Consider the following 15,811-nt stretch of genomic DNA (forward strand, 5'->3'; position numbering starts at 1 on the left):
CTACAAAACACTTGCCTCCCCAACTTGGATTGGGACCCAGCAAGCCTTAATCTGCCTCCCTGCCATTCCTCCAAGGGTAGGAAGCAGGGGAGCAACCCAGACAGTTGACAGGAAGTGCATGGGGGGGGCATCCCCAGCCAGGCTCTTTCCGATAGCTATGGCAAGAGAGGCAGGGATAGTGAGAGGTCATGGCACACTGCATAGGGACAAAGTGGATGGCAGCCTTCCAGGGTCCTTTTCTGCAGCTCTGTGTGTATCTGTGGTGGGAAGGCTGCTAGGGAAGGAGATAAAGTGTGTATGTGTGCGTGGGGGGGAGGGACGCCACCCCCTCCTCCAAAGGTTAAAAGGAAGCAGCTTCCTAGGGTTGGGAGAGTCTTCTCCTCTCTCCTCTAGTCTGCCTTAGTTTGTGAGGTGCAGGGTTGCCCTGATAGCAATGGGCCTTATGCCATCTGCTAGCTGGGCTAAGCGCCTGTCTGCGGCCTACTATGAGCACTACTGGTATAAGCCGCTGTGAGTGTAACTATATTACAAGGCCCCCCTCTATGCCAATCCATGTGTTACAGTCCCCAACTAGAGGAGTGTTAGGACAAGCTGTAGCAGCTGTTGCTTTTATTCTGGAGGTCCCTGGCTCGATACCTGGTGAGCTGGTGAGACAGTGGCTGTCCCACTGGCAGTAGTAGAGAAAGGGATGAGCAGCCAGCTGTAGCCTGAATATTTCAATAAAGCGGAGGGGACACAACAGTGCTGTTAAGAGACTGGTCCCAGTCACATGGCATGGGTCAGGGTTACAATGGGTGCACTCACATTGAAGGGGTCAGTAGCCACTGAACCCAATGTTACATCATCTTTTCTTTTCTTTTCTTTTCTTTTCTTTTCTTTTCTTTTCTTTTCAATGCAAATAAACTATAATATCAGCCCAAACCAGATAAACAGACACTACTCAACCACACTCTATAGAGACCTCTAGGATGGTGTGAGCATCTGACAATAACTAGACATTCTCAGTGATTTCTAATCACACACCCATTCCTGTTTTTGTGTGGTCTGTCCACTGTCTGGTACTGTATAAAACTAGATATGGCTTTGTCTAGCATCACACATGGAAGATGCCATTTTGAAGAGCGTGCCGCTCCATCCTCGCTGGCGTAACCTCGCAGGGGCTGTGCATGTGAGGTCATGGCAGCAGGGGTGAGGCCACGCATGCAGGGGTGGGCCCACGGTGTTCCCGGAAGCACCAGAATGCCCGATATTCTGGGGATGCAGGGGTGGCCACCCTAACCACAACACTCAAAGCGATGCCTTGCAATGGAGTCAGTTATGTCATTATTTTTTATATTACAGCAGTGGATAGAGGCCTCAACCAAGACTGGGACTCCCCTGTGCTAGACTCTGTACAAACACATAGTAAGAGACAATCCCCACCTCAAAGAACTTATAATCTAAAAGGACTTGAGGATGGGAGGGAAAATAGAAGCACAGAGCGGTTAAAGAGTTGCTCATGGTAGATTAGGGGCAAAGCCAGGAATAGAGCCCAGTGCCTCTGTACGGTGGTGTGGCCAATGGTCCACACTACTTCTCCTTTACCACTTACAATGTCTTGAGAACATTTCTATACACATCAGGGCTATGTAAACAATTCTCCTCCCCCATTTCTTTTTACAGACACTGAAATCTGACAGTCATGTTCCCCTGGATCTACCTCATTTTGGCCCAGTATCCCTATGCAGCCTTGCTCCAGCTTCAGCTTTCAGCCTGCTTTTGCTTTGCTGCCCCTGCTTATCAACTTTTGCAAACCATTTGGGTCCATGGTTCCATGCTTGGGGCCAAATGCAGCCCTGGGGTCATTCCCCTTACACTCCTCCTAGGGGTGGAATTTAACCTTGCAGCTTTTAATTCTGCAGCTTCTTTTGGTGTAATGAAGGGAGATACCCACTAGATGGCGCTTGAACCATCTGGCCTGCAGTTCATTTCCCATACAGCCTGGCCTGTTCAATCCACAGCCTAGGTTGAAGAGTGTGATGCAGTTTGGCTTGGTGGGTGAGGGAGGGAAGGTAGGGGACCAGTTTACAGAGTGCTGTGGGCCAAAAAAATCCCCTGCTGATGTCCACAGCGGCTGTTCTCATACAAGAATCCTTTGTCTGGGCCTGCCTGCTGGGCTTGCTGCATGGATGTGGTGCCCCCATTCGTTAGCTTCCTGCGCTTGTGGCTGGAACAAGGGAGTCAGGGGGACAGATGGATCGGATGAGCTGCATCAGGTATCATGTTGTCCCCTGGCGTGTAATGGACAGGGGAATGTAGAGGGAATCCGTGCCCTAAACTAATCCTTGGTTAACCACACACGGCGCCCCCCCTCAGTTGCACTGCTCTGGTATGGCTCCCACAAAGCCGCATCTCTGATGAGGAAGGTGAATTAAGGCATGTTCTCCAGGAGCTGCCTTCCCCAAGACAGTAAGAAATGCAACAGGTGGGTCTCACTGAATATAGCTGGCTCGGCTCGCAGCATCATCTTGGCCTGGCTGTGCAATTGCAATGTTGTATGTCGTATTGTACAGCTACTCTCCATTCCTTAGTCTCCATTCCATCCAGATCCCATCCCAGGGGATGGGGTCTGGTTTTGATGGGTTGTCTCATGTCCTAGGAGCTGAAGCTCACTGTACACTGAAATTGTCTCCAGGTCTGTGACTGGTTATGATGCTGCACCACAGCATGGGGATCTGGGGGTGAAAATGTCACAACGCAGTTAATATGGGGTAAAGTGGTAAAGGTGGTAGTGTTCTGGGGTCCCTGCTATTGCCTTAACTTCACCTCTTTCTCTTGGTATGGACACAGGGAATGTGCTATTTTCACTAATCTTCTGAGTGGTGCTGAGGCCGATCCATGGGTTCTGTTTTACGTCATCATTGTGCATCGTTCACCATTTTGTTGTGTTTTCATTGTGCAGCCAGATGGAACTAAACCCCTTTGACTGAGTTTCACTTTGAGATTTAGCTTTGGTGTGAACCCAATATTCAAAGCAAAACTCCAGGGGTGAGAAACCCACAAGAATCAAAACCAAAGCAAATGCTCATATGAAACCCTGGGAAGTGAAACTACTGAATTCTGCATAGCTCCAGCACTATGATCCTTCATCAAACAACAGGTTAGGTTGCAATCTGGTATAGTGCTTAGAGCATGCAACTTGGAGCCAGGAGACATAGCTTCTGTTCCTGGATCTGCCAGTGATTTCCTCTGTGATCTTCAATAAGTCACTTAACCTCTCTGTCCCTCAGTTTTCTCCTTTGGGGAGGATAATACTACTTACCCACCACTGGAAAATATTTTGCAATCCTTGTGTGAAAGTTACTATGTTCAGATTTTGCAACCCGTACGCGCATTGAGGTGCAACATCCCACAAGCCACTGGGACTGCCTGTGGAAGCATGTGCTTGCCAGCATGAGAAAGTGGTGGGACCACTCATGCAAGTACGAGCCACTCAGTGTGAGTAAGTGTAATTCCCACACCTACCGGGTGTGGTGTTCTGTCCCATGCAGTGGCACCGAGACCACTTAGAGAGAGAAATTAATGAGTTTGCTCTAAGGCCTTTGCAAACAGCCCCATGGCTTTTAGCTCCTGCAATAGAGGCTCATGCACTAAGCTCTAGAGGCCCCAGGTTTGATCCTGCCCGCCAACGACCGGGGTCTCCCGGTGTTATATAAGCACTGCGAGTGAGATGTACTGCTCAGTGTAAGTACGAAGCGGGCTTGCTTGTTTGAGTTTGTGCTAGTCAGCATTAGTAAGGGCTGCAGAATCAGGTCCTGTGTCAATACAAAGTATAATTATTATTGGTCTGTCTCATGTTTCAGGCACAATCACAACCCTTCACGGTCGTTTGCTCTTGCATGCTCTGCCGGCAGCACCAACCCAGGAACCGTGTTAGATTCCACTGGTGCTGGACCTGTCGCTTCGCTTTTGCGGTGGCTACTCTGCACTCCATGGGGTCTATACGGGTTTACACAGAGGCTGCCAGCTGGCAGGTTCTATCTATCACAACCTGCAGGCCTTTTGGAATGGCGCTGTGTTCTAGGTCGTTATTTTATCCCCTCTTCTGCCCTGAAGCAAACAAGTGGTCTCTGGAACGTGCCTGTCCTGGTTCCTGGTCGGAAGTGTGAGCAAGCCTGGCACGGTCCCAGGGGTTGCTCAAATGCAGGAAAGGAGTCAAACCCTGTAGTTTTAGCTGACTGAGGTTTATGGGTCATATTTTACAGCTCATGCTCCTTATTTAGGCAAAGCTCCCATGTCTCCAGTGCCTGAATATGGAGTTAATAAAGGCCTCAGGAACTTGCCCTGTGTGAACTTCTACAGTGACACTCACTAGAACAACGACAACAACATTAGAAGGGCTCTGAATCTTCATGCGCCAGGGCATGTGCTTATTTCCATATGGGGGTCAGGGGTAATTCCTTGCCAACAGGACATAATATCTCACAGCTTTGTGGAGGTTTTATGTTTTCCTCTGGCATTTGGTATTAACCTCTGTTGGAGGCAAGATGCTGGATTAGCTGGACTAATGGTCTGATTTGATATACCAATACCCATGTTCCTGTGTACATGAAACACCTTGATAGAGATATCTAGACAGCCTCCTGATATTTGCTGAGGCATAGTTATAGGGGCTGAGTTTGATTTCACTTTGGTGTAATTTGGGAGTACCTCTTGGAGAGACATAGGGAAAATCCATTGAAAATGAAACAATCAGGCCTGTAGTCTGAGGTAGGTGGAGTACGCTCTGAGTACACTATACCAGATACAAGGGTTGAAGTCCTCCACTCCCAGCACCTTGTAAGGAAGCACCCTTGGAAGACGAAGGGGGTGTCTTCGTGATGCAGGCTCAGGGAGTGTGGGGGCCCTTTAAGAAAAATAGCTTTGCTGACTGGAGCTGAACTCAGTCCTTTTCTTGTGAAGCTAAAACATTCTTTCACTTCTCCACAGCCAGCAGATTATCAGTTCTTGCCTTATCTTGTTACAGGCGCTTTGGCTGAGAACAGAGAATTGACATGTTAACCGCACCGGCCTTCCTGGGGATTCCTACACTAGCTGAGACCTCCTTTTCCCTGGGGCAGGTGGGGCTGAAAGGCTTGGTTGGCTCGAAGGACGGGCAATGGGGCCTTTCACCTATAAACTGATGGTTCAAATTCAGGGTAAACTGGTAGTTACTGAAATAACTTTGGCATTACTGATCCTGATGGCCACATGGTATCCGATGTGAAACGAGCTGGTGGCCACCCATTAGTTCAGAATGGCGAAGGACCACTGGTACCATTGTTGGCAGGGTCGCCAGCAAGGCTGAGAAGCGTATGGCTCCTGGAGCCTGCATAACCCCCTTACTCACAGAGGGGGTCGCTGCAGACACATTGGCACCATGGTGTGGGGGAAGTTTTTGCTGTTACTGCACCTGCGCTGCAGAGAGAAGAGTTGTCTCCAATGCTGAAATTGTAGTACCTTTCCCAAAAGGGCCTGGATGACTGAGGGGTGAGATAGGGAACCTTTCAGTGTTAGGTCATGGGTTTGAATCTGACTTGGATGGACAGATTCCAGGAGGTCAGTTCATGTGGCCCACTCCCTCCTTCTCCTGTGTGAGCAGAGTGCTAACAAGGGTGCCCTATAGTGATGGATACACCTGCCCACTGGACAGAGACCACTCAGTGCCCATTAGTTAATAAGGACTTTCTGTCACTGCTGCTATGTGGGTGGATTCAAACCAGTGGTGAAAGGCTCCCGTTACTGATTCCTAAAGCCATCCCGTCCATGAGCAGATGACACCCTTGCCTCCCAGTATTCTGGTAGGTGGGCTCACCCCTGCCCAACCTCACTGCCTTGTAGTTCCAATCTCCCTACTCCCAGAATAGGCCCTGCTAGAAAAGGAAAGCCAGACATTCTGTGTGCACTGAGGGGGTTCAGGGAGCTGATGGGCTTCCTGGATTTCAGCTCCCCCCCTCTTTGTCAGTTTTTGCCACAGGACAACACAGGCAGCAATATGATCCTGTATAGCAGGATCAGATTGTGTATGAGAGAGGAGGGCAAGGCTAGGAGAAACCCACCTTGATTTTTTTTTGTTTTAATAAGAAACACTTCCTTCTGCTACATAGCGAGTGATCTCTCTTGAAACCCCCCTGTAGAAATTCCCCTTCCAAGGTTTATAGCGTGGGGGGGGGGGGGGGGGAGGGAGACCTGTTATCCTGCCACTCCAGGACCCACAAAGTGGTTTGGGGGAGGGGGTGGCTCTCTGCCCCCTTCGATTTCCCTTTAAATGGAAGCCCTGCCCACTGAAATTGACACAGTCCTCCTTGGCTGGCCAATGAGAGCCTTGGCTGGGTGTTCTGTTTGTTACAAGTTTCACATTGCTGGAAGACACAGAGACTGAGAGAGAGAAACAGAGAGTCAGTGTGTGTGTGAGGGAGCGTGGATGAGGGGGGGAAGAGAGCGAAGAGGGGCGCGACAGAGAAAGAGAGAGAGAGAGGGAGGATGCCTGTTTGGAGCAGCAGGCATCAAGGAGAGAGAGAGATGGCATATTAGACCATTACCATGAGCAGAGCCCAGGGCCTCTGCTAAACAGCTTTTCCATTTCTTAATAAAAACATATTCCACCAAATGTCTCCTGTCCCTTGCAGAGCCCTGCCAGCTGGTACCTTCACTCCTTCTGCAGCCTGTAGAAAGAAGAGAAGTTTAATTTTTTTTAAGTGTTGAAAAGGGATTTTTTTTTAAGTGAGGGCCAAAAGACCGAGAGTGGTGGTGGAGGAGGAAGGGGAGGGGCAGTGCTGAAATCAGGGTAGCTGAAGCTTGGCCGCCTTTAGGAGGTCTGTGTACCTGGGGGGCTGCTTGAATGCAAGCTATTCTGAGCGCCTCCCAGCAAAGCTGCAGCAGCAACAGCTCAGCAGATGTAGATGTGTGCGGGTGTGCATGCTTAACCCTTTCTTCGCTCCCTGGATTTATACCATGCTGAAGATCCTAACCAAAAAGCTCAGGGACCAGAGTTTGAATGAGATCCAGCCTTTCCAGCTAAAGGTAAGAAAAGCTCCCAGCATGTCTTTATTTTATTTGTTTTTTTGGCATGGTGCAGCTAATTAATAAGAGGGATAATAAAGCTATTAACTTTCAGCATTCTGTGTCCTGGGTCAGTTGCCTTTCACCCTGCTCAGAGTGCCAGTCAGGGTTGGAATTGGCCTGTACTGCATTAATGTTATTAAGACCTATTCCTTTGAATGCAGGCCTGCCTTTTTGCTAAGGCAGGATATAATATAGAAGGGGTGTGTGGTGGAAAAACATATATATTGGTCTTTTAGCCTAGTAATATTTTTAATAAGGTGCATGTTTGAGTGCCGAGAGAGTTGCCTAGCAGAGGGGTGTGTGTGTGTATCTATATCTATCTATGTATCTAAAATCACACCTCTTTGATGTTGCAGTAGCACCTAGAGATCTCAGCCAGGTTGGAGTTCCATTGTGGTAGGCACTGTGTAAACATAACTAGTCTGAGCTCCATTCTCTTCAATATTTTTGCAGTTCTCTTTCTCCTGGATCTGAAGGCCAGAATCAGACCTGGAGTTTGCAGCCTGGCTCACTTCACTGACCTAAGGCTTTCTGTACCTTGCTTATATCCCTATTTAGTTTGTACAGGAAAGCTAGGGACTGCAAACTCAGGACAATGTATATCTGAGCCTCCTCTGCAAAAGGCAAGGAGGAATTTATCCACCATATGTTGGGAAATAAAAATGGAGCCAGGGTGAGAGGAATACAAAAAGTGCCAGGTTCTGGTTTGGGACACTGGGCGGTGAATCTGGAGTAATCCCACTGAAATCAGGGAAGTTTCACTGGATTTGCATTGGTGTCATTAAGAGCAGAATCTGGCCCCAAATCAAAGAAGGGACCAGGGAAAAGTAGCAGCCTTTATTGCCTGGTTTGGGGGGTGGGGGTGCTATGCAGCGGTCTCCAGTGGAGTCTTTTGTATGCATTACACAGGGACAGATTGTAGTATGCATCTGTGCTCCTGCATAGTTCCTCTGGCTAGATTGGTGGCAACTTTTTGAGAAATGGGGCTGATATTTCCTCCACGTTCTGTGTCCCGTTCACTTCTTCCAGTTTGGCTTGTGGATTCTGTTGGTTTTGAGGGGGGTGAGGAGAGGGAGTTGTTTGGAGGCAATAGGGACATTACTTTAGATTGTGGCAGATTGATCCCGTGCAGGACAGGCTTTGTGCGTGGGCAGTGCGCAGGACTATTTCTTTGGGCCTTGTGTGGCTCTAGCCACCTTTTGTTTTAATTTTCTTTCTGAATCTTGAATTCCGAAACCTGCAAGGTTTCTGAGGCTGCAGATGAGACATTGAGAACCAATAGGGCCCCATAGGCTTTCAGGATGCACAAACTAGCTATAAGGCATCAGCCATTTTATTCACACAAGTGCCAAGGTTCTGCGGCACAAACAAGCAAGTTGCATTTTTGAAGGCCTATGGATACAGCCTTTAGATCTCCGTGTCTCCAAAGCCTGACACTTAGGCCTGTGCAAGTGTCATTGCAACCTGCCGGAGTTGCTCGTACAATGACTGGCACAAACATGCGTGGGCACGAAGCCAGAGTTTCCACACTCTGGACTTAATGGCCACTGGGGACAATGTGGAGCTGAACCACTGTGGGGAGCTCTGGGTGGGGTTTTACCTCAGGCTAGCATCCCTTCCTCACTACTTCATGGAGTACACAATACTATCCCTTGTGTGTCTGGCCAGATCTTCTAGCTGCTGTTGACCTGGGGAAGGTACCGGGGACACGTGGAGTCCCTGTGCTTTGGAGAGTTGTGCCTGGTGTCTGGGGCCTGCCCGAATCCCCCACCCGCTCCCTTACACACTCCGGGAGCAGCTGGTCACAAACGGGCCCTCTGAGCTCCACATTCTTGGAGCACACGTCAGCATCTCCTCAGCTTCCCAATTTGCACATTTTGCTGCGTGCATGATGCATGTATTCTTGGGTTACAATTATTCGCCCAAGGCTGTTTCGAAAGTCTAAGGGGCCAGTCCTGCAGGCAGTGAAGTCAGTGGGAGTTTTGCCATGAATGGGAGTAAGATCAGGTCTATGGTTGTCAGACTAAGGATGAGTGAATCACTTTGGATAAAATAAGACCTGACCTCCAGCCAAAACCCAAACCGAGCAATTTTTTTGTTTTTTTGTTTTTTTTTAAATCTGGTTAGCTGATTCCACCCACATTGTCATGAGTTTCTGCAATTCACATGCTTGCTGGAAGTTCCTAATACCATGGAACAGACTGTTCTTACATTTCTAGCGCTACGGGAAGCAGGCAGTATTGAAATCTTGCAACTGAGACTGTTCTTCAGTGGATTTCCAGCCCAATTTTGCAGACTCAAGAAGTTTGGAAAGATTTTTAGATTGGTACTCAAACTTTTGGATGCTTCTCAGAGTAGAGCCCCTGAACATTTTGTGGATCTAACTAATGGTACTGCATGTAATAAATGGGCTTAGTGTGTTTGGTCATGTTCCTTTAGTGGCTGGCCTCATTGAGAATAAGAACCTGCTACCATAGCAGCTGATGGAATTACTACTCTAGCTCATGCAGGCGCTGCTTGTGCTGTCAGTGCTGAGGCCCTGGGTTCTATTTCTACTAAGGATGGTGTCTTTACGCATGTGGCCATACGTTCCTTACACTGAGCTGTCCCATACAGCTTCACCTGTTGCCTCTGTCATCTGATCATATTTGCTAGAGAGGAGGCCCAACTTGAAACCTGAAATACAAAACCCTCCAAACCTTGGTGGAGTGTTAAAAATCTAGAGGCAAAGCCAGATCTGAATTTTACAGTTTGGGACCCATCTTCTGTAACAACTGGCAGCTGTAGAACAGACTCTGTAGGGCGGGGCGGGTGTCTGAGGGAATGAGAAAGGGAGTTTAAATTTGTGAGCAACATTCTGTTGAAATTTTCCAAGTGAGGGAGTAAGAGAGAACCATACCCCTCCAAGAGTCCTGCTTTTTAGCTGGGCCTCAACCAGACCTCCAAAATTGAACCCCTGAAGCAGGTAGTTAGACATCCAAATGAGTGCCGTTATTTGTACCCCCACGTGACACACTGGCAAATGATTCCCTGTTCTTTGCTAACAACTCTCATCTCAGACCTGACAAACTCACTACATCAAGTACATTGCTTACAGGGTATTTATCCATAAAGAGTAACATGTAAGGTCTCTGTTGAAAGCTTGCAACTTAACGACATTCATAATCATAGTTTTATGTGTGTACGTGTGGTATGTAAGGAATAATGTAATTATATTGAAGTTTATGCCCTTGTGGTCTTAAGGTTAAAAGGCGTCACCAGGGAATGATATTACTCGGTGACAGCCTGTTCATGCAGGAAGGAGTTGCCACTCCTCCCTAGTTAGCTGGTAAGGTAATGCCAGGCTCAGTGGTCTACTATTGCCCCATCCCAGAACAGTCAATGGAAAAACATCAAAGGCAACTGCAAACAGTCAAAGCCACTTGGAGGTAAAAAAGGACCATTACAACAGACAAGGGGATTGCCCTGCCTATGAATAGAGACAAATGAGTGTTTCAATATAACACAGAGGGAGGAGAGGCACTCTGGATCCGTTCACTGAGGAGACATCTTGTTGAGCTGGGGTGTTTTCATGTACGTTTGAATCCTGGTTCCTGTGGAACCAGCCAGCTCTGCAACAGACTGAACTTTGGGGGGAAAGTCTAGTGTATTAGATAGGAAAGGTAACTATTAATACGTATAGGCGCTAGTTGGTGTTTTCTGATTTTGTTTTGTATTGTAACCATTTGTTTCCATCACTCTCTCTTGTTTCTAGGGGAATCGCTATGTTTTCTTAAATAAAACCTTCCTTTGTTTCATTAAAAGTGCTGTATATTATTACGAGTGGTGGTTTAAGGGAAACGTAATAAACTGGGGCACAGAGGATCTGGGATTTCTGTGAGTAGCCAGTGTCGGGGGCTGGGAGTCACAGGGAAATGTTTCAAAGGGACTTGGTGACTGGGGTGCACTTCTTGTTAATCTGCAGGGCAAAGGGGGGGCTGTCTTTAGCCCAGAGGAGAGTGTTTAAATGGTTAATAAGCTGGTGGTATTAGGGAGCTAATACCCAGTTACTACTGTCAGGGTAAGCCTACCACTCACTAGAAGCAGAAGATGATAAGGTAACTCACAGTCCTGGGTATACAGAGAACCATCACACTCCAGTTTTGGGCTGGCTGCATTGGAGACCACTTCTGGAAGAACTAGGCCTAACCATAGAAGGCCAGTTTTCAAAAATATGCCATGAAGTTGTACCTAGGTACATGGGATAAATAAGATACAGGTAACTGAGTGTGCAAAAATATACAACGATAGGAACAAAATGGCTAATTGTGTGTGTCCAAACGAGTTTGCATGTGCAACTGTAGCACTCTTTTTACTCTCACAAATCACACAGATGCATTTTTTTCCATCCACGATTAACTGTTTGCACCACTGCATGCATATGTAGTTGGTGCAATTTACGAGTCTAGTTTTTAAGCCTAGATTTCAAGCTCTTCGGGGCAGGGACTGGGTGTTCATTGCATGTCTATAGAATGCCTGTCAAACTAGGGCCTTGAGTGGTGCGCCTCCGTGCTACTGCAGTGCAAATAATCAATGATAGATTGAAATACCTAGCCCAAGGTGCACAAAATTAATAGCCTTGATGCATCTATCACAAGTTCTAGCCAATTACTTTTTATTGACACCATGACAGCAGTGAATAACTTTATTGACAACACAGTAATTGTTGAATTACTGTAACATCAACACACTTCTTATTATTTTAATCCAGAAATATTATTGAAATGATTCTGTATCTGGAATACTAATTCTGTACTGGCTTGAAGCGCTATTTTCTGGTTAAGGGAACGAGAAGGGTGCTTACTTTTTAGCCCATGAAAGGAAGGCAAATGCTGTTCTCATCTGAGTCTCGTAACAGAGAACAGCCTCTCACGGCTGCTCAGTGCATACAGCAATATGGTCTAGTCAGTAGAGAAGTCATCTCATCAGCCCCCTCACTCCTTCAATTATTTCCCCCTGGCCTCTGCCTCCAGAATCAGCTAAAGGATTCTGCTGTGACCTTGGGGTTTTGATGGGTCCCGGCAAGAAGCCATGGATGGATTTTGAATCCTGGGTGAAAAAGGTGGAGAACCACAGGTCGAGTGGGCTAAACATGGGACTGGCAGATAGGGACTTTTGGTCCTGCTCTGACTCACTACTCTGTATTGCCATGGGCATGCCACTTAACCACTCTAGCCATTTACCGGGTCTGAATTTGGCCCCTCCTTCTCTCTGTTTCCCCATCTGTAAGATGAGGAAAATAGTATTTACCATCTAGCTCATTACTAATGCTGAATGGGTTCCCTTACAAAGCACTGCATAAGTGCTCATGATTATTATTCGTCAGGGCAGAGTATTGGCTTTCTGATTTTTCTGCTGCTGCTGCAGTTGTGTGCTCCATCTATCCGCTGGCCTCCTACCAGATTGCTCATTCAGCTGATGAAAGTCTTGCTCAATGGAATTTATTTTCATCCCTGTCTCCTTAGGAGGCTATTTTCCCCCATCCCTTTCTGCTTGCTGCTCATGCCCGTTTAGCTCTTCCCATCACAAAGAATTCATTCCCTTAAGATCGTCAGGCTCCGTTTTAAAATCTGAACTGAAGACGTTTTCCTTTCCTCATCACTGTTTGTAGCTTTATGCTATTGTGGTTAGTTTCAATCTTATGAAGCACTTTTGGGGAGTCAAGCAGTAACTAAGGACCCAATTTAACAAGGTACTTTTAAGCAATGTGCCTAATTTTAAGTGTGTAAGTACACCTACTGATTTCAAACGAACTGTTAATGTGCTTAAAGTTAAGCATGTGCTTAAGTACCTGGTGGAATTGGGGCCTAAAATAACACCAGCAGGTTAAAATGAGATCCTTAGTTGATCTATGTAGCAGTATTGCCAACCCACAACCATTCAAAATCATGACTCAGGAGGTTGCCAAAAGTCATGAGATTGGCTTAAAAGTCATGAGACCTTGAACAAATTTGGGGGTGCTTCTGGGTTTTGAACTTTTAGGACTCACATTTTCCAGCTTTTCTCCTCCATCACGAGGGCTAGAAACTTAAATAGACAAAAACAAAAAACTGAAAGCTGAGATTTTCATATAATCTCTTGACTTCCAAAGCTGAGGATTTAAGAAAAATATCACACAGTGCGAGGCTTGTGAAACGTGAGAAGCCAGTGAAGCAACACTGATTTATAGCTGATAAAGATCTAACCTGTAGTTTTAAAAAAAAAATGTCCTTCGCTGTGGGTCAAGAAGGGACCTCAGGGTTTGTCCCTATATTTAATAATCCCTGAGTTTATTGAATCTAAAAATTAAAAAAAGCCTCATTGTAGCACTATTCATTTACTTTTTGAATTTCAATGAAAATAGATTGGTCCATTTGCTCTGGTTTGTGGTTCATTTTGAGCTGGGTTCCCTTCCCAGATGTCAGGCAGCAGCGAACACGCATAGAAGTATGTCTAAAATGCACCACAAGCGTTCAAGGTGCTACCCGAAGCCCTCTATCTGTGTTTGGCTTTGCACGTTTGGCCCTCGCCGCTGGTCCAAGCAACCTTCCTGGTTCCTCCTTATTTTTCCCCCCCATCCTTAAAAGTCCCAGAGCAAATTTGGCATCTCTGTCCTTTTCAGGCTGGGGTGGGTTCGTCTGAGTGATGATTTCTCTGATCTGTGTTGGAGGTCATAGCTTGCAGTTGCATACATGGGCGTGAGGTGGAAGAAGAAACCTTTGAATGGGGAATTTCCTCTCTCAATATAGGAGTGCCAGCCTGCCAGCCAGATACTGCAATTTGGTGGGAAAGGGTCTGCAGTTGAGCTGGGGGGAAAAGAAATCCTCCTTTGCCCTTTCACCTATTACATACGAAACAATGTGTTTGTCCCAGGTGACCATCTAAAGTCAGCTTCATTATTTGGAGGAGATAAACAAGACAGTGTGGCAACTAAGAATTAATATTGCTGTTGGCACCATGGCCAGTGGCTTTTAGGGGGCTGTGCTGCTGCCAGATGTGTGTACGCTAGGGAGAGAGGGAGCCCAGCTGACAGACTGAGAGATCAACAGCTTCTATGTATATATTTTTGGGTAAAAGAGGGCACTTCAGCTGGTTCATATTGGACAGTTCTCTCTTGGGAAACCTGTCGATGGCATTCCTCAATCAGCCTGCAGGGGTTGCTGTAGAGCAATGCAGCTCCCTCCCACTCTTTTTGCCTCCTCTCTTCCAGAGACTAGGCAATTTTTTCCCCTCTGCCACAGCTTTCCCTGCCTTCTGCTAGCCTGAGTGAACGAGAAGACGACCCCAGGGCTCCAGCTCAATGCACATTGTATTGCATCGGCCACCAGGTTGGCTGGCAGGGTTGCTACTCATCTTGAATTGCATGAGTCTAACCCGCAAGGAAAGAAGCAATCCCCCAGTTTCTGTTTGGAGCATCACTGGATTGCAATGCACCATTGGGATGTAACCATGCAGAGGCTAGGTTATGCTCGCCTGTTACCACTGGACCAGATCATGTGTGTGATGGGGAGGAAACCCTGCTGGCTGGTTCTTGTGCTGCAAGGTCAAATTCTTCCAAATGGGAGACCCTGGGGAAAATCTGCTGCCTGGTTGGAAAGGATCCAAAGCACATAGTGTCACCCCAAATTTCTGGATGGTCCTGATTTCTGCCAGCAGTGTCTCATGTGATCTGAGCTTGTGGGCACCAGAACTGGACAACTGTGTGGCTAACAAGCTCTGAGTTTTACTTTGGAGACATTTGAGCAGGTGGACCCAAGGTCTGATCCTGAACAGCAAGTCCTACATTCTTGGCTCTCTTGACGGTGAAACGCAAGAGACCTGATGTAAATCCCTCGGGGAAGGGGCACTTAGATCCACTGGCCCTGAAAGGGTTAAACGGGGATTTATCTGGGTTGCCTGAAACATCTGCGCTGCCCCTTACAATGCATTTTCCAGCTTGACTGTAATACTGTCACTCGTGTGTGTGTGTGTGTGTGTGTGTCTGGCTAATGCGATTCCACCTGGTTGAGTAGAGATGATTGTCAAGCGAGATCTCCCAACGCAGGGAGCTTCTCGTCAGCTAACGACACCTCTCTCGGGGACAGCAGGCGCCTTGGCTGGATCTATGGGGAGTGGGCTGGGCAGGTCAGAAGCACTGTTATCAATTACACTGTTTGAGCCAAATACTGTGTGGCTGTGATTGTCTGACCGAGGGGCCCAGGAGATTCTGGGGAGTCACTGAAAACCGTCAACTGAACTGGCCTCTTGCCAAATGATCTCTGCTCAGCACAAATACAGTAACTCCTCACTTAACATCCTCTCGCTTAACGTTGTTTCGATCTTACGTCCCTGCTCAATTACAGAACATGCTCCGTTTAAAGTTGTGCAATGCTTTGCTATAACGTCGTTTGGCTGCCTGCTTTGTCCACAGCTGGCAGCCCCCGATCAGCTCCCCTACGCCCCCCCACAGCACCTCCCACCCGCTGGCAAACCCTTTGGATCAGCGTCTTCCCCCTCCTCCCCCTGCCTCCTGCCTGCGGCAATCAGCTGGCTTGCGGCGTTCAGGGGGGAGGAGGGAGGAGCGAGGACTTGGCACGCAGGCTCCCCCTCCCTCCCCTGACTCCCGAACGCCGCAAACCAGCTGATTGCCGTGGGCAGGAGGCAGGGGAAGGAGGGGGGAGGAGCGAGGACGCGGCTTGTGGAGTAAAGGGGGAGGGGAGGGAGAAGAAGC

At 47.6% G+C, this 15,811-nt stretch overlaps 1 protein-coding gene across 2 annotated transcripts in view; it reads left to right on the top strand.

The window, feature by feature from the left end:
- The first annotated feature begins 6,488 nt into the window (after positions 1-6,488).
- The window catches only part of LOC112105407, a 78,756-nt gene continuing 69,433 nt past the window's right edge, over positions 6,489-15,811 (top strand). For both annotated transcript variants that reach the window (XM_024198183.3, XM_024198184.3), the window contains exon 1: positions 6,489-7,041. In XM_024198183.3, the coding sequence (XP_024053951.1) occupies positions 6,937-7,041 (105 nt within the window). In that variant the 5' untranslated portion in view covers positions 6,489-6,936. The remainder of the gene's footprint in view (positions 7,042-15,811) is intronic.

The sequence above is a fragment of the Terrapene carolina genome, unplaced genomic scaffold (genome assembly GCF_002925995.2).
Source record: "Terrapene carolina triunguis isolate 2854851 unplaced genomic scaffold, T_m_triunguis-2.0 Scaffold85, whole genome shotgun sequence".
Taxonomy (NCBI): domain Eukaryota; kingdom Metazoa; phylum Chordata; order Testudines; family Emydidae; genus Terrapene; species Terrapene triunguis.